Source organism: Balaenoptera borealis (genome assembly GCF_965194805.1).
Source record: "Balaenoptera borealis genome assembly, chromosome: 3".
In the NCBI taxonomy this organism is placed as follows: domain Eukaryota; kingdom Metazoa; phylum Chordata; class Mammalia; order Artiodactyla; family Balaenopteridae; genus Balaenoptera; species Balaenoptera borealis.
Genome location: NC_138866.1, coordinates 39,872,900 through 39,897,204, shown reverse-complemented (window position 1 = coordinate 39,897,204; position 24,305 = coordinate 39,872,900). Strand labels below are relative to the sequence as shown.

The window sequence follows — 24,305 nt, the reverse complement described above, 5'->3', positions numbered from 1 at the left end:
AAATTGATAAAAATGTTATTTTTACATGTCAGAAATGAATTTTTACAACTGTATGCTTCAAAATACTGTGGCCAGTTTACATCATCTCTGTTAGGATGTTTTAAAATTGCACATCTTTTTAACAGCCTCGTCTTGTTTTAAATGTAATGTGTATTCACTTATTTTGGACTTCAAAGTTTTGAAAAGCGTTAGTAAGTGACTAATTATATTAATTGGTTAGAATGCAGTTAAATCATTAGTCTTTAAACCTTAATGCTGTAAAATAATTAAGACACAAATGTTATGGTAATTGATTTAACTATCTGGGCAGTTTATTTCTAGGTAGAGTTACAGAGCAATATTTCTTCTGTGAGATTAATCTGATATTGATATACTTTGAGGGTTTGAATTACAATGCATTGCAGTTAAGAATTTTCTGTTGTGCTTATTATCTGTGTTATCCGTGAGATTTGATGTACCTTTGTGAAAAATAAACCTTTATGAAGATGTTATCAAGAAGAAACTATTTTCATAATATCCTAATTTCAAAAATTATTATTAGAAGTCAGAAGCTATAATACTGATACCAAATTTTTATGAGGCATCTATATTTTTCATAGAATAACTTATATTCAAAAAATCTATGGCTGTTAAAAGTTGGAAGCTCTCTGTTAACATTTAATGATCTTGTCAGCGGAATATGATTGACACAATTAAGTTGTCTTGCATTTGAGTTACATAATTGATATGGGATGTGAGTAAGATCCTAATTCAGAACATATGATACTCTTGTTCCATTCGAGAATGAAATTAAAGCAACTTATAAATAAATCTGGTTTTCATTAAAATACGGGAAAAAATCTGCATGCCGAAGCATTTGCAATACAGCTAAGGATCTATACTCTATATTTCATACTTGGAACATTTTTATCATATAGGATTAAATCCACAGATCAAACAAGTTTTCCAGGAAGTATAAAACTTTTTACTCTAATTCTTTTGGCTTGAAGAGAGTGTATATTTACAATAGATCACAGTAGGAAAATAGGGGTTTTGTTAGATAACTCTTTTTTCCCCCACTTAGGAAAAATTTTCAGGCTAGCATATTCTTCTAAAATCTTGAGTTATAAAATGTGCTTTTGCAATTTCTTTGTACTGGCTTGTATTTCTCAAGGTGGAGTTTTATTTTGTAAGTTTAATCATTTCTGTTCCTTGGAAAATATCCATTGCCAAGCACAATTCAGTTGACTGTGACATGCACATGAAATTTAAACTAACTTTACCGTTCCTTACTGTATTGCCTTTATTTTTGATGAATGGTAAAGAAAAGCATTGTATTTATAATTGCCTGTATTAAGATAACTTAATAAAGATAAGAAATGATTAATATTGACCAGTAGCCAAACCAGGGACAGAGAAATTATTTTTTGCAATAGTTCTTTTTAATATTAGGAATTAAAAGTTTAATCCTGTGAAGACAGTGTAAAGAAATCACAATCTTGAGAAAAATGAGGCAATACCTGAAAAAATACCATAAATTCCAGAGTGACTATTGAAGAATAGAGAGTATTTCCATTGCTTCTATTACTAAGATCATCATCATCCTTTTGCTGATTTTGCAGACATAGAATGAAGTTGTTGAACCAGATGATCTCTGAGGTCCCTTCTAGCTCTAACATTCCATAACTCTGTGATTCTGAGTTAACTGCTGGGAGGAGGTGAAGTTATCTTCTGGCGCCCAGTGCTCTGGGCAGTCATATGGCTTCTACGGACATGAGTGAATTGTGATCTGAAATTATAAAGTTATAAAGTATATAATAGTGTATGTTATAAAGTTCAGGATTTCAAAGTGTTCCTAAGATTCTTATACAGGAGAAAAGAGTCTTTGGTCCTGAGGATTAACGTGCTCCCTTTGCCCAGCTCTCCCTTCGTGACAGCAGGGACAGCAGAATTAACAGATGGAATCTACTTTGGTGCGCCTCTGGGCCTTTTTTTTCTCCTTGCGCTGCAACTGTCTGAGTCTGTTTTGGGTCCCAGAAGGAAGGAGATTTCAGGCATAGAGCCCTGGGCTTTTTGCCAGCTTCAGAAATTTAGTTGCCAGGTGTTCCCCAGTGAGGGTTATTTTGAAGTTCCCATTTTCATATGTATTCAAGAGTGATTAGAAGATGAATACGCCGAGGAGTGTCATGTTGTATTTGTAATCTCTGCACGCTCTTAGAACCTCCTGCATACCAGGACTTGAGGGGCATGCGCAAATGCAGGCCCATTAGCTAGAAATACTTACGTGTAGGCTTTAGTTTCTGGCACATGCATTTCCTAAAGGCATGAGTTAGGGTGGAGGAGGGTGAGCCGTGCTCACGGTGTGGCTTCTGCCGTTGCTCCTTCTCTTGTTCTGTTAAAGAGGAAGTTGTCAGCACCCAACAGTACCTTTTATCGTGTATCTTTTTTTATTTTTTTGGCTGCACTGCGTGGCGTGCGGGATCTTAGTTCCCTGACCAGGGATCGAAATCGCACACCCAGGGAAGTCCAGTAGTACATTTTAAAGATACATTAAAGAGGACTTCTTCATACACCAAGGTGTAAAAGAGACACAGTGAATCATAAAGTTTGTGTTAGAAGCCATGGGCTGAAGCCCATGTAGAGGAAAACCTTTTCTTTCTTTCCTTTTTTTTTTTTTTTAAAGTGAGATATTTACATGTAACAACATTGTTTAAGTTTAAGGTGTCCAACGTGTAGATTTGATACACTTATGTACTGTGGTATGATTATCACTGTAGTGTTAGCTAATACCTCCATTCCCTTGTGTACTTATCATTTCTTTTCTGTAGTGAGAACATTTAACATCCAGTCTCTCAGCAACTTCCAAGTATATAAAATAGTTATGTTAACCATAATCACATTGCTTTGCATTAGATTCCCAGAACTTATTCATCCTCTATCTGCAAGTTTGTACCATTTGATCAACATCTCCTCAGTTCCCCTACCCACCAGCCCCTGCTAACCACCATTCTACTCTGTTTCTACAAGTTCAGCTTTTTTAGATTCCACAAATATGTGATATACAGTATTTGTCTTTTTCCGTCTGACTTATCTCACTTAGCATAATGCTTACGCTGGTCTATTGATGTTATCACAAATGGCAAAATTTCTTTCTTTCTCATGACTGAATAATATTCCATTGTGTGTGCGTGTATGCACCACATCTTCTTTATCGATTCATCCATTGACAGACACTTAGGTTGTTTCCATATCTTGGCTATTGTGAATAATGCTGCAATAAACATGGGAGTACAGATATCTTTTTGATATCCTGTTTTAATTTCCTTTAGATGTATGCCCAGAAGTGGGATTGTTGGACCAATCATATGGTAGTTCTGTTTTTAATTTTTTGAGGAACCAACATACTGTCTTCCATAGTGACTGAACCAATTCACATTCCCACCAACAGTGCATAAGGCTTCCCTTTTCTCCATATCCTTGTCAATACTTGTAATCTCTTGTCTTTTTTTTTTTAAGTTTTTTTTTTGATGTGGATCATTTTTAAAGTCTTTATTGAATTTGTTACAATATTGCTTCTGTTTTATATTTTGGTTTTTTGGCCAGGAGGCATGTGGGATCTTAGCTCCCTGACCAGGGATCAAACCCGCACCCCCTGTATTGGAAGGCGAAGTCTTAACTACTGGACTGCCAGGGAAGACCCTCTCTTGTCTTTTTGATGATACCTATACTAACAGGTGTGAGGTGATATTTCATTGTGCTTTTGATTTGTATTTCCCTGATGATTAGAGATGTTGATCATCTTTTCACATACCTGTTGGCCATTCATATATCTTCTTTGGAGAAAAAAAATGTCTATTTCCTCTGCCCATTTTAAAATTAGATTGCTTGATTTTTTGCTATTGAACTGTGTGAGTTCTTTATGTATTTTGAATATTAGTCTCTTATCAGATATATGATTTGGAAATATTTTCTTCCATTCCGTAGATTGCCTTTTCATTTTGTTGATTGTTTCTTTTGCTGTACGGAAGCTTTTTATTTTGATATAGTTCCTTTTATTTTTGCTTTTGTTGCTTGTGCTTTTGGTGTCATATTTAAAAAAAACTGTTGCCATGACCAATGTCAAGAAGCTTTTTCCTTGTGTTTTCTTCTATAAGTTTTATAGTTTCAGGTCTTACATTTAAGTCTTTAATCTATTTCAAGTTAATTTTTGTGAATGCTGTAAGATAGATTTCATTTTTCTGTATATGGCTATCCAATTTTCTCAGTACAATTTACTGAAAAGACTTCTTTCCCCACTGAATATTCTTGGATCCTTTGTTGAATATTAGTTGACAGTTTATGGGGTGGGGAGGGGGTATTCCTAGGCTCTCTAGTCTGTTCTGTTGGTCTGTGTGTCTATTTTTATGCCAGTACTATATTGTTTTGATTACTAAAGCTTTGTAGTATAGTTTGAAGTCAGCTTTGTTTTCTTTCTCAGGATTGCTTTGGCTATTTGGAGTCTTTTGTGGTTCCATACAAATTTTAGGATTGTTCTATTTTGGGAAATAATGTCATTGGAATTTGGTAGCGATTGCATTGACTCTGTAGGTAGCTCTGGATAGTATGGACATTTTAACACTATTGATTCTTCTGATCCATGAACACAGACTGGATATCTTTCCATTTGTCTGTATCTTCAATTTCTTTCATTTAAGCCTCATAGTTTTCAGTGTACTAATCTTTCACTTCCTTCGTTAAATAGTCATAAGTATTTTATTGCTTTCATGATATTGTGAATGGGATTGTTTATTTCTTTTTCAGATATTTCTTTGTTAGTTTATAAAAAACACAACTGATTTCTGTATATTGATTTTGTATCCTTCAACTTTACATAATTTGTTGATTAGCTCTAACAGTTTTTTGGTTGCAGTCTTCAGGATGTTCTATATATAAGATCATATCCACAAATAAAGACAGATTTACTTCTTTTCCAATTTGTATGCCATTTATTTCTTTCTCTTGCCTGATTGCTCTAGCTAGGACTTCCAGTACTATGTTGAATAAGAGTGGTAAGAGTAGGCACCCCGGTCTTGTTCCTGATCTTAGAGAAGAAGCTTTCAACCTACAGCCTTTATTATATTGAGATTTGTTCCCTCTATATCAAATTTGTTGAAGGTTTTTATCATGAAAGGATATTGTATTTTGTCACATGCTTTTTTTTTGCAGCTATTGAGATGATCATATGATTTTTATCTTTCATTCTATTAATGTGCTATATCATGTTGATTGATTTTCATATGTTGATCCACCCTTGCATCCCATGGATAAATCCCTCTTGATCATAGTGTATGATCCTTTTAATGTGCTGTTGAATTCAGTTTGCTAATACTTTGTTGAGAATTTTCACCAGGGTTATTGGTCTGTAGTTTTGTTTTTTTTGCAGTGTCCTTATGTGGCTTTGATAGTAGGGTATGCTGGCCTCATAAAATGAGTTTGGGAGTGTTCACGCCACTCCAATTTTTGGGAAGAGTTTGAGAAGTATTGGCATTAATTTTTCTTGAAACGTTTGGTAGAATTCACCAGTAAAACCATGGGTCCTGGGCTTTTCTTTGTTGGTGGGTTTTTGATTACTGATTCAGTGTTCTTACTCATTATTGGTCTGTTCGTATTTTTTAGTTTTTCCTGATTCAGTCTTGGTATACTGTATGTTTCTAGGAATTTGTCCATTTTCTTAATTTAACAGGCAGTGGGAGACTTTGGCTATCTGGTAGTGAAAGGATACATTATAGCCAACTGGAAATTCTGAGAGCATCTACCAAATGACTTGAAAAAGTAATACCTATTGTCTTTGATGCTCCCAGCTCTCATATTAGCGTGAATTTTACTTTGTTACCATTTTGCATGTGTATATATGCATATGTTTCAGTGTAAAAATATGACAGCTACAATGCAGAAAATTTAGAAGAGAAAGCAAATAAAAATTATGCATAATACCATCTCTTACCTAATCACTGTTATCATTTTATTTCCTTTGAATTTTTCCCAAAAAGCGTTTTTCAAACAGTTAATAATATTTATTTTGTATTTCTGTCATTAGTAGTTTCCATTTTACTAAATGTTTTTTTCAAAAGCTGCTTAACATTCCATTGAGTGTGCTTTTTTAAAAAAATTTTTATTGGAGTATAGTTGATTTACAATGTGTTAGTTTCAGGTGTACAGCAAAATGAATCAGTTATACATATATCCAATAAAAATTTTTTAAAAAAAGAGTGTGCTGTTTTTGACATAAACATTTTCTATTGTTAGATATATAGGATTTTACCTCAACTTTCTAATATTATAATAATGTTGTAGTCACAGCTTCATACACGTAGAATTCTTTATATTTTAGATTATTCTCTTAGAGTAGGTTACCACATTTTTATTGTCCTTTGTACATATTATCAATGTTTTTCCAAAAGATAATGCTAATTGACAAGATCACTAGCAATGTATGAAGTACCAATTATTCCACATCCTTGAATATTTTTTTAAAATATTTTTACTCATCTAATTTCTATAGCCTTATTATTTATTTCTTTAATTAGTGCCAGAGATTGGATTTTTCTTCATGTGTATTTACTAGTTGTACTTCTCTCATGAATTGTTTAATTTTTATGTACTAAAACAAAGTCTTTACTATTAAAGTCTTGGGGAAATTGTCTAATTTTTTAAAACTTCAACACATGTATTTTTATATTGAAAAATTAAAACCATGTATATGTAACCAGTAAATAAAATAAAAATTTCTTCGTGCTGCTACATAGAAATATCCACTTTTGGTATTTTAAGTATATCTTTCTGACTTTTTTTAAATGTGCATCCATTTTTTTTTAAATAATCAAATACACTATCACACTTTTAATCTACCTTTTCTCGTTCATTATTCTATTGCTTTTATATGAAAAATGTAATATGTTTTCTCCTGGTAGTTCATGCCCTTTCCTGAAAATTTGAAAAATATGGAAAACTATAAAGAAGAAAAAGTACCCATCATTCTACCACCCAGGGATAATGGCTATCAATATATTGCAGTTCCTTTCCATTTTTAATGAATCTATATTTTCCCTCAAACTTGTTATCATACTAAGTATATTTATGATATATTCAGTATATTATTATACTTATAAAATGTTTTTTTTATGATTGTCCCATAGTCTCATAATTTATTTTAAAATTGTCATGGTCTTAGATGTTTGTTTCCAATTTTCATTATTTAAATGTTTTCAGTAAACATCTTTTTACAAAAATGTTCTTATTGATGATTGTTCTCTTATTTTTAATAGTCATTTGTTAAGTGTCAAATATTTTAAGGCTCTCAGTATCTATTGCCAAACTGCTTTCCAGAAAGGTAATTTACACAGTTCATACTTTCACTAGTTTTGTGTACATCTCATCACTTCACTCACATTGTCTATTATCTTACTTTAAAATATTTGCTAATTTGGTAGTTGAAAAATGACATCTCATTGTTTTGATACATTTTTAAATGTGAATTCATTAACAAGAATAATAGGATCCCACAAGAACGTATTTTAACAAAAAGAAGTAGGCTTTTCCTAATGGTTGGTTGTAATGGTTATACCGTATGAGTGTGTGTGTGTGTATAAACACAAACACTGAAGTCCTGTGCCTAAAATAGAACTTTTTTTCCTAATAGGTCTTGGTATCTTGATGGAGAAACACTGCTAATAATCATTTGTGTTGCCATTGTGTTCCCTCTCGCACTTCTTCCTAAAGTAGGTAAGTCTTTACAGAAGAGGACATAATTTGTTTAGAAGAAAAGAAAAAGAAAGAAAGAAAATAATATTAAGGGGCTTTTAAATTTCATAGTACCACATTTTCAGCAGAAGGTGGTTGTGAATAATTTTGAACTTGGACTTTTAGGTTGTTCAGCTTTCAGCCCTGCCTAGTTAACCTATTACTTGGTTTGCAGTAGTATTTTGTCTGCTCCACTAAAATAAAATCTTTACAACGGAACGTTAAAGAGCAGCCTTTCCTTACAGTGTACCATTAGTGGTCAGCCAGTTCCAATCCTGCTGTACAGAGCTACATAAATGATCTGTGACAGATAGTTGGAATGTTGTTATTCTCAGCCCTAAGCCCCAGATACCAAGCACTGTAATAAAAAACATGCCCAAGATGTATAGCTTTAGCTGCACGTTAGGATCACTTTCCTTATAAATTGCTTTTTATTTTACTGTTATTTTACAGGCTTTCTTGGCTACACAAGTAGTTTATCATTTTTCTTTATGGTGTTCTTTGCTCTTGTGGTAAGTTTAAAATATAGTGTATTGCTTATCTCCTTACTAAAATTGAACTCATTGTGTTAATGTCTTTTTTTCTCTTAACTCTGTTTTGTGTTGGGAAGGTATCCCATTTTATTTCAACGTGTTATTAAAAGCACTTTTATTCTGCAAAACTGTTTCCTTCATTGTATCTATTTTGAAGAGGCTTAGCTAGAATAGCATTTCAAATTCAGTTTCTCTTCTGGTTAACTAGAGAGGAGAGCATACTAATTCTGTTAAAACCTTAGATGGAGTATAATTCTTTGGCTAGGTGTATGTATCCATTTATTTCTGTACAATATTGTGTGTATATGTGTGTGTTTTGGGGGATACTCAAGCATGAGAATCAGGCTGGTTCTAATCCGTAAAATCAATTTGGTCCTAGTCATCTTAATTTTTGAAACTTTGTTCCATTAACGAAACCATAGCTTCAGGGGCTTAACCGTCGATGAGATGTAGTAAGAATTGGAGTGCCTGAATTCTATCTGGTCTGGTTTATTCAGCGTGGTTAAGCTCTCATGAAAAGCCTGCTGCAAAGAAATCTTTTTTTTTCACGTGTGGAATGTTTTTTTAAATTAGCTCATTTTTGTTATAACGTAGGAAAAATATCTCTCAGATGGTAAACTTTATTCTAATATTTATAAAATAATTTAATATAAAGATAAGAGAATTTTTTTAAAAACATAAAAGAATTTGAATTTCTTATTTTTTTTTTATTTTTATTTATTTATTTATGGCTGTGTTGGGTCTTTGTTTCTGTGCGAGGGCTTTCTCTAGTTGCGGCAAGCGGGGGCCACTCCTCATCGCGGTGCGCAGGCCTCTCATTATTGCAGCCTCTTCCGCTGCGGAGCACAGGCTCCAGACGCGCAGGCTCAGCAATTGTGGCTCACGGGCCCGGTTGCTCCGCGGCATGTGGGATCTTCCCAGACCAGGGCTCGAACCCGTGTCCCCCATATTGGCAGGCAGATTCTCAACCACTGCGCCACCACGGAAGCCCCTCATTTCTTTTTAATTCTTCTAAAACAGATTTTAACATTCCAAAGACTGTATTTTTGTGTGAAATTTTGGAAAAAAAATCCTTTTTCTTTTTGCTTAGCAGTTTATTCCATAGTCAGTCTGTCAAACCTTAAGTAGGATTAAACATTTTAAACTTGCCAAGATACATACCTAAATGGCTTGATTAAACTCTTAAAATCATAAGCTTATTTAAAATCTACTTTGTTATTGAGAAATGAATGAAAGAAAAATGCCATCCAAAAGAGCAAGACAACACATCATTCGTTAAACCATATAGAACCAGATTTCCAAGCTGTCAAAACATTTAGGATGCATTTAACTTAGGCTAAACTATCTTCTGGGATACAAGGATAAAACAACTTTAGATTATTTAGATGAAGTGAAAGTGACCCTGGTTTCAGTGTACAGAAATATTTATACTTTAATGAATGCTCTTAAAACTAAAAATACTTAACAGTGCTTACATTTAATCATTTGTTGAATTTATCAACATTAAAATCATTGCCCTCCCCTGCAAAAATTGCCCAACTTGTATCTTACAAGTAAGTGAATTGAACATACACTTTTAAAAATAAATAATCTATTGCTAATAATTCTTTTTTTCATTTCTAATATCCTACTGGTCTTATTTATTTATTTTAATTTTTTGGCTGCATTGGGTCTTCATTGCTGCGTGCGGGCTTTCTCTAGTTGCGGCGAGCAGGGGCTACTCTTCGTTGCGGTGGCTTCTTTTGTTGCCGAGCACGGGATGGGCTCTAGGAGCACGGGCTTCAGTAGTTGTGGCACGTGAGCTCAGTAGTTGTGTCTTGCGGGCTCTAGAGCACAGGCTCAGTAGTTGTGGCACATGGGCTTAGTTGCTCCACGGCATGTAGGATCTTCCCGGACCAGGGCTCAAACCTATGTCCCCTGAGTTGGCAGGCAGATTCTTAACCACTGCGCCACCAGGGAAGCCTGAACATACACTTTTTTTTAAAGATTTTTTTCTATTTTACTGAGATATAATTGACATTATAAAGATATAAACTAACAGCGCTGCGTAAGTTTAAGGTGTGCAGCATAATGATGACTTACATATATTGCGAGATGATTACCACAATAAGTTTACTTAACATCCATAAACACACTTTTTAGGTGCCACATTAAGAGGGAAACAACAAATAATTTCATCATAGTTTGATTGTTGAGAAGCATCTACATGGTTTAGAGTGGCCTGTATTTGCAAATGAACATATGGATATGAAAGAGAATCAGTGTACACATATTGAATATTTTCCTCACAGGTAATTGACCACACAAGCATTGCATAGTTAGGAGTAATTTGGTTTTTATAGCCAATAATTTGAAGCAGGTAAAATGTATTGATACAGCATGTCTATTGTAGTTTTCACAGTTTTCATTTCTGTCATGGCAGATACTCTTTAATTTGATGCAGATTCCTACTGTAGCTGTCATATGGAAATAATACCCTTATTCTGCATTTATTATGCTTTGCAAACCGTCTGCTCAGATTTTACCTAGGAGCACAATTTAAATTTGGTCTACAATGGGACAGTGAAGACACTGTATACTTTCTTCTTAATTCTCTTTTTAATTGGCATATAGGCATACCTCAGAGATATTGCGGGTTTGGTTCCAGACCACTGCAATAAACCTAGTATTGTAATAAAGCGAGTGACACAAAGTTTTTGGTTTTCCAGTGCATATAGAAGTTATGTTTACCCTGTACTGTAGACTATTAAGTGTACAATAGCATTATGTCTAAGAAAACAATGTACATACCTTAATTTAAATATACTTTATCGCTTACTCAGACATAAAAAGAATGAAATAATGCCATTTGCAGCAACATGGATAGACCTAGAGATTAACATACTAAGTGAAGTAAGTCAGACAGAGAAAGACAAAGATCATATGATATCACTTACATGTGAAATCTAAAAAAATGACACAAATGAACTTATTTACAAAACAGAAACAGACTCACAGACATAGAAAACAAACTTATGATTACCAAAGGGAAAGAGGGGGAGGGATAAATTAGGAGTTTGAGATTAACAGATACACATACTATATATAAAATAGGTAAACGACAAGGACCTACTGTATGGCACAGGGAACTATATTCAATATCTTGCAATAACCTATAATGTAAAAGAAAAAACTTGCTAAAAAATGCTAATCATCATCTGAGCCTTTAGCGAGTTGTAATCCTTTTTGCTGGTGGAAGGTCTTACCTTGATGTTGACGGCTGCTGACTGATCAGGGTGGTGGTTGCTAAAGGTTGGGGAGGCTGTGACAATTTCTTAAAATAAGACAACAGTGAAGATTGCTGCATCGATTGGCTCTTCCTTTCATGAATGATTTCCTGTAGCATGCAATGCTGCTTGATAGCACTTTACCCACAGTAGAACTTCTTTCAAAATTGGAGTCAATCTTTTCAAACCCTGCCACTGCTTTATCAATTAAGTTTATGTAATATTGTAAATCCTTTGTATTCATCTCAACAATCTTCACAGCATCTTCACCAGGAGTAGATTCCATCTCAAGAAACCACTTTCTTTGCTCATCCATAAAAAGCAACTCTGGACCCATTCAAGTTTTGTCATGAGATTGCAGCAATTCAGTCACATCTTCAGGCTCCACTTCTAATTCTAGTTCTCTTCCTCTTTCCACCACATCTATAGTGACTTCCTCCACTGAAGTCTTGAACCCCTCAAAGTCATCCATGAGGGTTGGAATCAACTTCTCCCAAACTTCTGTTAATGTTGATATTTTGATCTCTTCCCATGAATCACATATGCACTTAATGGCATCTAGAATGATGAATCCTTTCCAGATGGTTTTCATTTTACTTTGCTCAGCTCCATCAGAGGAATCACCATCTCCAGCAGCTATAGCCTTATGCAATTGTTTCTTAAAGAATAAGACTTGGAAGTCAATATTACTCCTCAGTCCATGGGCTGCAGAATGGATGTTGTGTTAGGAGGCATGAAAACAACATGAATCTTGTTGCACATCTCCATCAGAGCTCTAGGGTAACCAGGTGCATTGTCAATGAGCAATAGTATATATTTTTTTAACTTTTTTATTTTTTATTTTTGGCTGCATTGGGTCTTAGTTGTGGCACACGGGATCTTCATTAAGGCATGCGTTGAGGCATCTTTCGTTGCGGCGCGTGGGCTCTTCATTGCAGCACACAGGCTTCTCTCTAGTTGTGGCGTGCAGGTTTTCTCTTCTCTCGTTGTGGCACACAGGTTCCAGGGCACGTGGGCTCGAAAGCGCGTGGGCTCTGTAGTTTGCGGCGCATGGGCTCTCTAGTTGAGGCACGCAAGCTCAGTAGTTGTGGCGCGTGGGCTTAGGTGCTCCGCGGCATGTGGTAACCTAGTTCCCTGACCAGGGATCGAACCTGCATCCCCTGCATTGGAAGGTGGATTCTTTACCACTGGACCACCAAGGAAGTCCCCAAGCAATAGTATTTTGAAAGGAGTCTTTTTTTCTGAGCAGTAGTTCTCAACAGTGGGCTTAAAATAATAAACAGATGTGTTGTCATCAAAGCTTTGTTGTTCCATTTATAGAGCACAGGCAGAGTAGATTTAGCATAATTCTTAAGGGTCCTAGGATTTGGGGAATGGTAAATTAGCATTGTATTCTACTTAAAGTCCCCAGCTGCATTAGCTCCTAACAAGAGAGTCAAGCTGTCCTTTGAAGCTTTGAAACCAGGCATTGACTTCTCCTCTCTAGCTATGAAAGTCCTAAATGGCATCTTCTTCCAATAGAAGGCTGTTTGGTCTATATTGAAAATCTGTTGTTTAGTGTAGTCACCTTCATTAATGATCTTAGCTAGAACTCCTGGATAATTTGCTGCAGCTTCTACATGAGCACTTGCTGCTTCACCTTGCACTTCTATGTTATGGAGACGGCTTCTTTCCTTGAACCGCATTGAACCAACCTCTGCTAGCTTCAGACTTTTCTTCTGCAGCTTCCTCACCTCTCTCACTCTTCATAGAATTGAAGAGAGTTAGGGCCTTGCTCTGGATTTGGCTTTGGCTTAAGGGAATGTTGTGGCTGGTTTGATTTTCTATCCAGATCGTTAAAACTTTCTCCATATCAGCAGTAAAGCTGTTTCTCCTTTTTTATCATTTGTGTGTTCACTGGAGTAGCACTTTTCATTTCCTTCAGGAACTTTTCCTTTGCATCCACAACTTGGCTAACAGTCTGGTACAAGAGGGCTAGCTTTCAGCTTATCTCAGTTTTCAACATGCCTTCCTCACTGAGCTTAATCATTTCTAGCTTTTGATTTAAAGTGAGAGATGTGCAACTCTTCCTTGTAGTTGAGCAGTTAGAGGCCATGGTAGGGTTATAAATTGGCCTAATTTCAATATTGTTGTGTCTCAGGGAATAGGGAGGCCTGAGGAGAGGGAGGGAGACGAGAACTGCCAGTCAGTGAAGCAGTCAGAGCACACACAGCATCTATGAATTAGGTTCGCCATCTTATATGGGCATAGTTCATGGCACCCCAAAATAATTACAATAGTTACGTCAAAGATCACAGATCATCAGTCACTATAACAAATATGATAGTAATGAAGAAGTTTGAAATATTTTGAGAATTACCAAAATGTGACACAGAGACACGAAGTGAGCAAATGCTCTTGGAAAAATGGTGCCCATAACCTTGCTCAATGCAGGGCTGCCACAAACCTTCAATCCATTAAAAAACACAGTATCTGTGAAGTGCAGTAAAGTAAAGCACAATAAAATGAGGTATGCCTGAATTTATTTTAGGCTTTCTAAGTATTAGGTTTAAAAATACACAGTGGTTAAGGAAAACATGTATATATTAACCCCAATTTTTTTTGATGGATTCCAATTTTTTCATTGATTATTTTTTTTCCATTGCACCGTTTTTTCACTGATTATTTTTATCAGTATGTGTTTGTATCAATAAATCTGTATAGCATTTATATTACATTTTAAAAAATCAGTCCAGAAAACTATTATTTTCTTAAATTATACTCTCCAAACAGTGCAAATCAAAACCTATACTCTTATCTATTGTCCCAGATCCTTATTTTGCTTATAAGTTTTTGACATAAATTTTTGGCCCTGCTGAAATACCTAAAATTTTAAAAATAAATTTTATTTTAGCAGTGGCTCAGCATGATGGTACCTTTTTTGGTCCATTCTTGAACAAAAATGAATTTCTATTCTTTCTAAAAGTTCTGTCGAGTACAGGTTAGTATTCTAATACTAATATTTGAAGTAATATTTTAATAAGTCAGTAATGAAAATAGAGAACTATATGAATCGATTTTGATTAGATTTGGATTTCCTTCTGCTGAGCACTATGGTAGGCATTAGAGTTGTGGGAGATTAATCAGGACACCACCCTTAAGGATCTGCCATTCTAGTCAGGGAAATAAGATAAATTTATCAGAAAAAAAATAGAGAACAATATAGTCAATACATAATTAAGTACTGATTTATTTGCTTCAAAATAGGAGTGACATAAGAGTTGAGAGGAGAGAAGGATCACCAACAGGTAGAATAAAGAAGGATGTGGAAGGAAATAAAACTTGAGCTGAGGCTTGAAAGATGGGAATGACTTGGAGCAGAGAGAAGAGGGAAGGGCCTCCTGTGCAAGTGAACAAGTATTTTTAATGCTTAATCTTCTTTTTCCCTTTGTCTTTCTTTCTGACCCCTGGGTTTATCTTCTTACTGTGTTCTGCCTTCAACTTGAGCAAGGACTCCCTGTTACCCTTTGTTGTCAGGTATCTTCCATTCCTCTTCTGTACTTCTGCTTTATAGGACGTCACTTGGGCTTGAGATGGGTCTCTGCAGAGAAATTAGCTGTAGTAACTGAATTTTATGTTAATATAAAATCAGGCTGCTAATGATATTTTCTAATTAATAAAAAAATAATCATTTTCTTGCATTTTGGAGCACTGTTTTGAAATATTGGGGTTTGCAAGTCTCGTAATAACAGCTGATAAAATGAGGTAGCTCACATACCGACCTTATCAAACTACCTGGTACACAATGTAAATGTTTGTTGCTGCTGCCACCTCCACTGTTAGTCAGGGGGAAATGTGAGATGCTGAATTTGGAGCAGGGCTGGAGAGAGAGACCAGTAACAACTTTGCTTCTGCCCCACCCCATCCTCATCCTTTTTGGGCAAACATATCAGAAAAAAAATATGGTGAGATTATTGCTTTTGATTTTGTTTTTTCTTTCCTTTTGGTAAGTTGACCATTTAGTTTTATTCCGTATTGAAAACTTACCTAGAAATATCAAAGCAACTTGCCCAGTTTATCCTTACAGTTCTTTTTTTTCTCTTGGTGAGGGTTTTAAATAAGAGTAATTTTTTAGTTGACTCATTAATTTAATCCTAAAAGTATATGTTTTCCTTGGGTTTGTTTTATCACTATGTAAAATTTTGATTGAATTAGTTAAAATCTAAAACTAGATAAATACCGAATAGGAATAGTATAATATTTACTTACTGGTCTTCTGCAAAGGACAGATGCTTCCTTTATTCTCCCTTGCCCTTTTGTATGCTGGGTTTCAGCCTAGAGCAAGTATTTACAGAGTAATTAAGTGCCCTGAAGCAACTACAACAGTGGTAATGTTGACCAACTCAACTGTAGGTCTAGGAACAGGATGGCCACAATTAAGAGTAAAATCCTGAAACATTTTCATTGACTGTTTCTGGGAAATAGCAGCCCTCTGGATTTCTTTTAATTTTTTAAAAAATTCATTTTTACCAGGTCTAGTTCCGTAGCTTTGTGCTCTTATTCTTTGCCACCTTCATCCACATTCACCAAAAGTGATATAAGTCTGAAAAAAGCAAGGAGGGCCAGTGCTCATACATCAGAAATCCCTGAGCCTCCCCCTTTGCATCTACCTGTGACCATTTCCAAAACTGCTATTAATATTTCTCTGTCTGCTACTGATGCCAGGTCCACAGATAGCCATATTCTTGCACTATTGTCACTAAAAACATCATGTTCGCATTCTGAGTTGGATTTTCTTTTAATGCCTTGATACTATTGGAGTTTTGAAAGCTCTCAGTCTTCAGTGAGGGAGATCTCCACCAAACAACTATGCAGCCCCCCATGCTCTCCCACCATAGTTGCCCATGTCAGATGATGGCCCCATTCTATCTAGGGAAATGACATGAACAAAGAATCTTTTATTAGTTAGCATATTATTTGGTATGGTGTTAGATTAATTGAAATAATACTGACCTATTTGAAATCAATTTCTTGTCATGAATTTGGTAAGAAATCATCTGATCCTACTTATTCTTACAGATAATAATCAAAAAATGGTCCATCCCTTGTCCTCTGACATTAAATTCTGTAGAGCAATACTCCCAGGTAATTGTTTTGTTTTTGTTTGGTTTTTTTTTTCAGTTTCTTCCTTTTTATTTTAAGCTAAAAAGAAAAATAAAATATGACTAATAAGGATTTTTTTCCTAATTAATAAAAAAGTAATGGCTATATTGCATTTTGGAACTTTGTTTTGAAATATTTTTATTTGAAAGCCCAGTAATAATAAATTCATCTTGGTTTTTTTTGATGTATTCTAACTTTTAATGACTGTTGGTTTCTCTCTTTCCCCTCAATCCTCTTAAACAGATTTCAAATGCTACAGATGATTGTAAACCAAAGCTCTTTCATTTCTCCAAAGAGGTGTGTAAGTTATTAACAGATACTTATAGTTTTTTCACATTTCAAGTTTAAGAGATTTGTGTAACAGGGTCTCTTAGGTCTTTTACCTGTAACTAATTAATTTTCATGAAAGTGCTCAGTATAGGGTTGCTTACCAGAAGGTGGCCCATTATGAAACAGCCACCTTTTTTTTGGCACGCCTTTAAATGGAGCCTGTTTTAAATGGGCCACTGCCTAAGAGAACAGATTTACTGAATGTCTGGTCTGGCCAATAAGGTCCTCTGTGCATACAGACTTCCTGTTGCCCTCTGGACTTGTAAAGCTAAATAGCCAATTATATCAAAAACTCCTCCCCTGTGAGTAGAACCTTGGTCTGTGGCTAGACAGCCTCATCCTTGGACCAGCAGTTGAGCGCTGCCAATGCGTCTTCTGGCTGACATTCCAAAGTTGAAATTTATGATGCCTGTAGCAGAAGCAGAAGGACCAAGTCCCCCTTGCCTCCTCTGAGAGGCCTAGGATATTTGAAATGCCTGCAAGAGCCCCTGAGCATCAGCAGAGGAGACAAGAAACTGATCTGAATGATCTCTACTTTACCATTCTAGAAGAGCTCCATGTGTTCCTTGTTGCTGCAGGTTTCTTCATGTACACTTTTTGATTCTGCTAAAATGCAGGTCCCAGATACTAGAATCCCCACTACTCATGTATAACTCTATTAGTGTAGCATTTTAGTGTGATAACTCCTCCATGCAAAATTTTCCTTTTTATTCCCCAGAGTTCTTTTTCGTTGTTGTCTTGTTTTGTTTTTGGCCGTGCCTTGCAGCTTACGGGATCTCAGTTCCCCAACCAGGGATTGAACCCGGGCCACAGTAATGAAAGCCTGGAATCCTAACCACTAGGCCACCAGGGAACTCCCTTATTCCCCAGTTTTTAAATGAGAAATGTCTCTCTGGCCCCACAAGGGAGGTTACCACATCTTTTACATGGTAAAGGCCTCCAGTGCCTTAAAGATTTAGGTAGGGTAATTGACAAGCCAGGAAACTGAGCAGTATATGAAAGAGAATTTGTGAATTGAATTTCATTCTCCTAATCTAGCCTTGGGAAATGCTACAGCTTTCCTTCCTGCCAGCTCTCTTACGATATTTTAGGAGGCCTTGTGTCTGAAGATAGATCTACAGTCATCTGGAACTTCTTTTGCTGAAGAGCCTTAAGTTAGTTAAGGAGAAATTTTTTTAGAGTAGAAAAGAGAAAGTAAATCATCACCATCTATTTTGTAAAGACAGTGTTTTCATTTAGATGGTAACTTTTGTTTGCTTTGTAACTTTCTCTGGTTCTTAACTATTCTAATTTTAAAAAAACAACAACTTTTGTTCATATAGTCCAGTGGATCTGTATGAATTTGTTGGTCTAGAATAAATCATGTTCATTCCCATCAAAAGAGACCCTAGTTATAGATGCTAAGATGTGATTAATATATTCAGTATTCTCTTAGATTAAGTTGGTACTTGAATTGAGTTGGTGAAAGAAGGTTCAAAAGCATTAACTATTATTGCTGTTCAGGGTAATAAGATGTATTTGAGTTTCCTAATACATGCATTAGGAAAGACTGAGAATTACAATAAGCTCATTTCTAAAATGTTATTATTTTTCATCTTACCTAAATGTTATTTATCTTACCTTAATTATTTTTATCTTACTGATATAATATAGAAGCAGCAGTGATTGTAGTAAAACCAACATGGTGTGGAAGCAGCCAAGAAATATTTTGGCTAGTGTGGGCAATACAGTTATCAAGTAAAATATTTACTGGGGACCATAATTGTGTGTCTCATTTAAAAAAAAAAAAAAAACCTCATTTTATAAACAGGTGATTCATGAAACATGAAAGAAATTTAACTAAATTGATTTTTTTTTTTTTTGGAGAACTGATTTTATTGTCAAATGAAGTAGTGGTTTCAACAGAATAGCATTTAATAATTTCATCTTTAAAAAATTTTTTTTTCAGAGTGCTTATGCCATACCAACCATGGCTTTTTCATTTCTCTGCCACACCTCAATATTGCCCATATACTGTGAACTTCAAAGGTACTATAGAATCCTGGAATATTTAAAATGTGTTAGTATGTCTTTTTACTTCTAGGACTTTCAGATTGAATAACATTCTCCTCTGTGAATCCTTCCCTCCCACCACTGGATTGTAGGTGTTAGTTTAAAACAAAACAAAACAACCAAGGCTTAGTTCTAAGTTGAGAATGTTTCTTTGAAGCATAATCCTTTGTGCAGTAATTTCAAATCAAGAATTCTAGTGTGTAGTTATTAGAGAACTAGGTCTTGAGTGATTAAGGAATCCTTTTGAATAGCTTGGGAGATATTTATCTATTTAGATATAATTCAGATCACAGATTCTAATTTTACCATTTTTTTCTTTTAGACCTTCTAAGAAAAGGATGCAGAATGTAACCAATACAGCAATTGCTTTAAGTTTTCTCATTTATTTTATATCTGCACTCTTTGGGTACCTCACTTTTTATGGTAAGTATATTATTTCATTATAGATGACAAAATAAATTGTTCTGTAGTTGATCTCACACCTGAATATGGACTTTGTTTCTGCCTTTCATTAGCAAGTTAATTTGTTCAGGCTGCCAGAATTCAGTGCACCACTGTGGTGGCTCTACAGGCCTTAAAGAACTGATTTTCTTTCTCTTAAAAAGGTGGATCAAATTCAAGATTGATAACTTCATATGAAAATTTTCTTAAACACCCAAGTAAAATCTCGGGCTTAGAAACACTGAAGTCTTTCTACGAGAAAAAAAAAAAGTGCAATAATGATTTTTTTTTTTTTTAATTGAGAATTCAATATGTTAGACTCTAGTTCAGCAGTTTGGGAGGTTGAGAGAATCAGTCATCTTAATTGCAAAAGAACAAGTTGAGAAAGGAAAGGGTTTTACTTGGACTATAGTTGTACCCTTATGTCAGAGACCTCTGCCTTTAGATTTAATTCACACAGTTCTGCAGTGTGTGTTCTGTGCTTTGCCATGAACTTTCTCTCTAAATTTTTAAAGGATTCTTTTAAATTCATAAAATAAAAGTAAAATTTTCTTTTATTTACTTTTGAAAAGTTATGTGCTTGGTGAGTTTTTTTCTCTTCTGGTAAGAACCTCAAGAAAAAATAAAACTTAAAAGTCTAGAACAAGAAAAAAAATTGTAAGCTCTCTTGTTAAATTTGCAAGCACACTTGTTTAATTTGCAAACAAACACATTATAACAAACTGCACTTAATTTGTCAAATCCTTGAATACACTTTTCAGTTTATGAATGCCCCTATAACAACGCTCCAGGTAGATGGCAATTATTACTTTTGTGATATTTAGCTGTTCTGACTCTGATTTCACGGTCGGTGGCCTTGTGCATGTGTTTCAGGTTTTAGACATTCACGATGGCTTGTGATGGTGCTTTGCTTACCTTCCAGAGTTTTTTCAAGTCTGACAAGTTTTTGGACATTTACTTGCATAACTACCTTTCCTAAGCCCAGTGGAAAGAGTATGGATTTTGAAACCCAACAAATATGATTCAAAAAACCACTGTGCTCTAACTAGCTGTGTGGCCTTGAACCAGGGTACTTCACCTTGTACTATCTTCACCTCCTAATCTGTAACACAGGGATAATTGTATAGAGTTATATTGAAGAGGAAATAAGTTATATGTAAAATGCCTGTTACAGTATCTGGCACACAGCAGTCTTCCACAAAGGAGAGCTACTGCTGGTGGTGTATTATCATTACTGTTATCATTATTATTGCAATTATTTCATAATTTCAGGTGCTCTTTTTTCAGCACTGTACTTCTCTTCTTACTGTCATTAATGGAACTTAATTTAAATATGGTAACTTTTCGGTATATTATTATCAGTGTATTATCTTAGACTTTTCAGTATGTGAGAAAATTATAATTGCTCTATATAGTCCTTTTCTTGCTAACTCTATGTCATTTCAACAGTAATAAAGGCGATTGATGAATCTAAATCTGCTCTTGCATTTTTGTACTATGTTGAATAAGAGTGGTAGAGATCTGTACACACCATCCGGAAGAGCGTTACTTCCTACTTCCAACATGAGCATGGATACACTACAATGAAAGTTAAAGCAGATTGTTAAACTTTTTTGATCATTGTTAAGGAAATAAAATTCTTGAAATACATAAACTCTATTTTTGGTTGTTACGTTTGTTTTTGTACAGAGTTGAGCACAGTGATACTTTTCTATAACAATGAGATACTACAGCAGGGTCTTCGTTGGGATTCAGCAAAAACTTAGTGGAATAGCTGTATATTTTTATAAATTGAAATTGTCACCTGGCACAAATACTATTTAGGGATATATTTAAGGATCTTCCAAAATTGAGAAAAAGTCCAAAAAATGGACCTCCTTTTCTTCCCTACGGATCAATAGAGCTATCTGGAAGAAACCTCAGATGGCCTACCAATTTCCAGGACAGCTGAAAAGTAGTTGCAAAAATATTACCACGAGATGTTAGGAGCTGTGTTAAATTATAAGAAAGCTTAGATGGAAAGGGAAGTGGAGGAAGGATGGATGCTAATGCATTTATTGAGCTAACATTTATTCTGTACGTGCCAGGTGTTTTATTATATACATTGCCTAACTCAGTCCTTATGACGACTCTGCAAGATATAGGTTCAGATAGGTTGCGCACTTTGGCCAGTACCTGCAGCTAATGAATAACGAGTTGGGATTTGAATCCAATTCTGATTCTCTCCAGAGTCAATGCCTTTATTACTGTGCTGCCTCCTCCGGAATTATGCCACAGAATCCAAATTCCCTTCATTCCAAGTTTTTCGCAAAGTGAACTTTTGGAAAAACCTGGCTCACTTAAGCTCCAGGCATATCTATCTATCTATCTATCTATCTATCTATCTATCTATCTATCTATGTATCTATTTTTGCCTGAACACAGAGGCTAAATATTTTCATCATGTACGTGAAATGTTTCCTACACAGAGATTTTCCTGGTTATCAAGTAAAGCTGTTGTCTCTGACTTAACCCTTTTCCACTGATGCAGATTCTTCAGAATATCCACGCTTTATGTAATGGAGAAATACAGATCTAAGAAAATCACATGGTAGGCTGGTAGGTAGGTGATAGATAGATAGATAGAAGGAAAGAAAGAATGATATAAAAGTAGTTCCTTCTCCAAAGACAGAAGAAGATTCAGATATTGATTTGCTATTCACAGTGTTTCTTTTTTGGGTTGAAAGTCTTTTACAGTATATTTCTATTGGAATAGCAGTAGCTGTCAGTCTTACAGAAAGAAATTGCTGATTGAGCTTGAGACCTTATCAGAAGAGCTTGAGACCTTATCAGAAGGGCTTGTCACAAATTAACACCTTCAACTCATTTTATAGATGAGTAGCTTAAGTCCAAGAGGTGAAGTGACCTGTCTCACAATTAGTGGTATGTCTCCAGAATATTAATCCAGTGATCTTTCTGTTACTCTGTGATAATCTTTATAAACTTCATCCCCTGTTTGACAGTGTGTATTAAACAGGACAGCCTCCTGACTTCAATAGAATATATAACTTGCAGAGATCACCATCAGGTTCTTCCTGAGATTTGTAGAGATTTGTCTGAATGCAGAGAATTGTGTTGTACTCTATCCCTTGCGTAAGGCTCAGCTAAGAACACAGAATTGACTGGCTCAGGAAAAAGGTTTTTGTCTTGGGAAAGTAGAAAGTAGACATGTAACCGGTATTTTGAATTTGTAATAAATCTAGTTCTTCAGGCTTCTGGAGCTGCTTGGGATCCTTTCATTCAGTGCTCTCAAGGCTTAGTTAATATCTAAATTTTATCAGATTAAAGGGACCAATAAGTATGTACCTAGATTAATAATATTGGCTCTGATTACAGATGTTAAAGGATTATAAGGTGAGGAATAAAAAGTGTTCCTCTGGTAAACCAGGCCAATACCCAAATGTTGCATAATAACCAGACCATTTTAAAAGTCTACAAAGTTCTTAAGCAGTAAGTGTTAATAGCTCATTTTTATGATTCAGAAAATGGAAATAAAATAGTTTGCTATATTTTTCAAAAGAGTCACAAGTATCTCACATATTTGGGACTAGAATCCAGCTTTCCTGGCTCTTCTTAATCTCTTACTTGTTCCATTAGTCCCACGTTATATCAAGTATGTCTTTGATACTTTCAACAATTAGTTTCTATCCCATTTCCATCATTACTAATCTAGTTCAAATTCTCATTACCTCTCAGTGGTTATGACAGTATCCTTCTAACTGTTATTCCTGTTTTGGGCCTCTTTTTCTTCCAATCTGCCTTCCTGCTTAGTTCAGATCATAATGCACTGTTCTTCAGAAGTCATTGCATCTCTGTGGCCTACCAGATTGAGTCCAGACCCTACGAAGAGCTCTGTTACTGGTCTTAAATGCATTTCCAGCCTTATCACCCACTACTCTCTTTGCTCTACCGCACAGTCTTTCAGCCTCTGAAGTGCTATTGGGCTGCTCATTTTCTTGGATGCGTATTGCTACCAGAGAGAATTTCTTCCCCACATCTTTGAATGTCAGCACACATACATTAACTCATGTCATGTTCTCAGTAACTCTGTAGGTCAATATATTATTGTCCCCATTTTACAAATGTAAAAACCAAGAGACTCAGAGAAGTTAAGTTGCTAGTAAGAGTAGGATTTGAATCTTAGTCTGTTTGATCACAGAATTCAAGCCCCTCTACTCTCCTGCTGCTCACTCTATCATGATGACTCTTCTCAAGTCTTCCTGGATTTCGTTCACGTTCATCCCAAAGCCATAGTTATCTTTCCCTGTTCAGAATCACCATAGCTCTTTGTTTAGACCTTCTTCTTCCACTTAAGTGTGTCTGTGTTTACACACTTTCTATTATATGTGTGTGTCTTCATCTTATCTCCCCTTTAAATTTTAAGGTATTTGAAAACAGAGGTGTATTTGATTTGTCTTCTTATTTTCTCCAAAGTGACTTTTCCAAACCGTATGGTCTCAAATTAAAAAAAAACAAAAACAAAGAACAACAACAAAAAAACCACAATTCTATTCTAAGTACAAGCTCATCTTTCCCTACAAGGCAGTGATATGGAGTGTTCTTGAGAACTCTCACTCTTAATAGCCCTCCTCTGGCTTGGAGTGAGGAAGACGTGAGGATAGAAGAACACCAGAGAGCAAAGCATGGTCAGCTTGTTCAGATTCTGTCACTGACTACCACACTGGCTTGCTAAGGAAGCCATTACCCTAACACTGCATTCTCTTTTATGAAAGATGAATCTATA

At 35.3% G+C, this 24,305-nt stretch overlaps 1 protein-coding gene across 7 annotated transcripts in view; it reads left to right on the top strand.

Annotated features, from left to right (window-relative positions):
• The window catches only part of SLC38A6 (solute carrier family 38 member 6), an 80,714-nt gene that overhangs the window by 35,868 nt on the left and 20,541 nt on the right, over positions 1-24,305 (top strand). For 6 of the 7 annotated variants that reach the window (XM_082386618.1, XM_082386615.1, XM_082386616.1 and 3 more), the window contains exons 7-12: positions 7,658-7,740; positions 8,212-8,270; positions 16,616-16,681; positions 16,943-16,996; positions 18,978-19,057; positions 19,404-19,504. In XM_082386618.1, coding sequence (XP_082242744.1) covers positions 7,658-7,740; positions 8,212-8,270; positions 16,616-16,681; positions 16,943-16,996; positions 18,978-19,057; positions 19,404-19,504 — 443 coding nt within the window. The remainder of the gene's footprint in view (positions 1-7,657; positions 7,741-8,211; positions 8,271-16,615; positions 16,682-16,942; positions 16,997-18,977; positions 19,058-19,403; positions 19,505-24,305) is intronic. The other variant, XM_082386619.1, reaches the window with a different exon arrangement.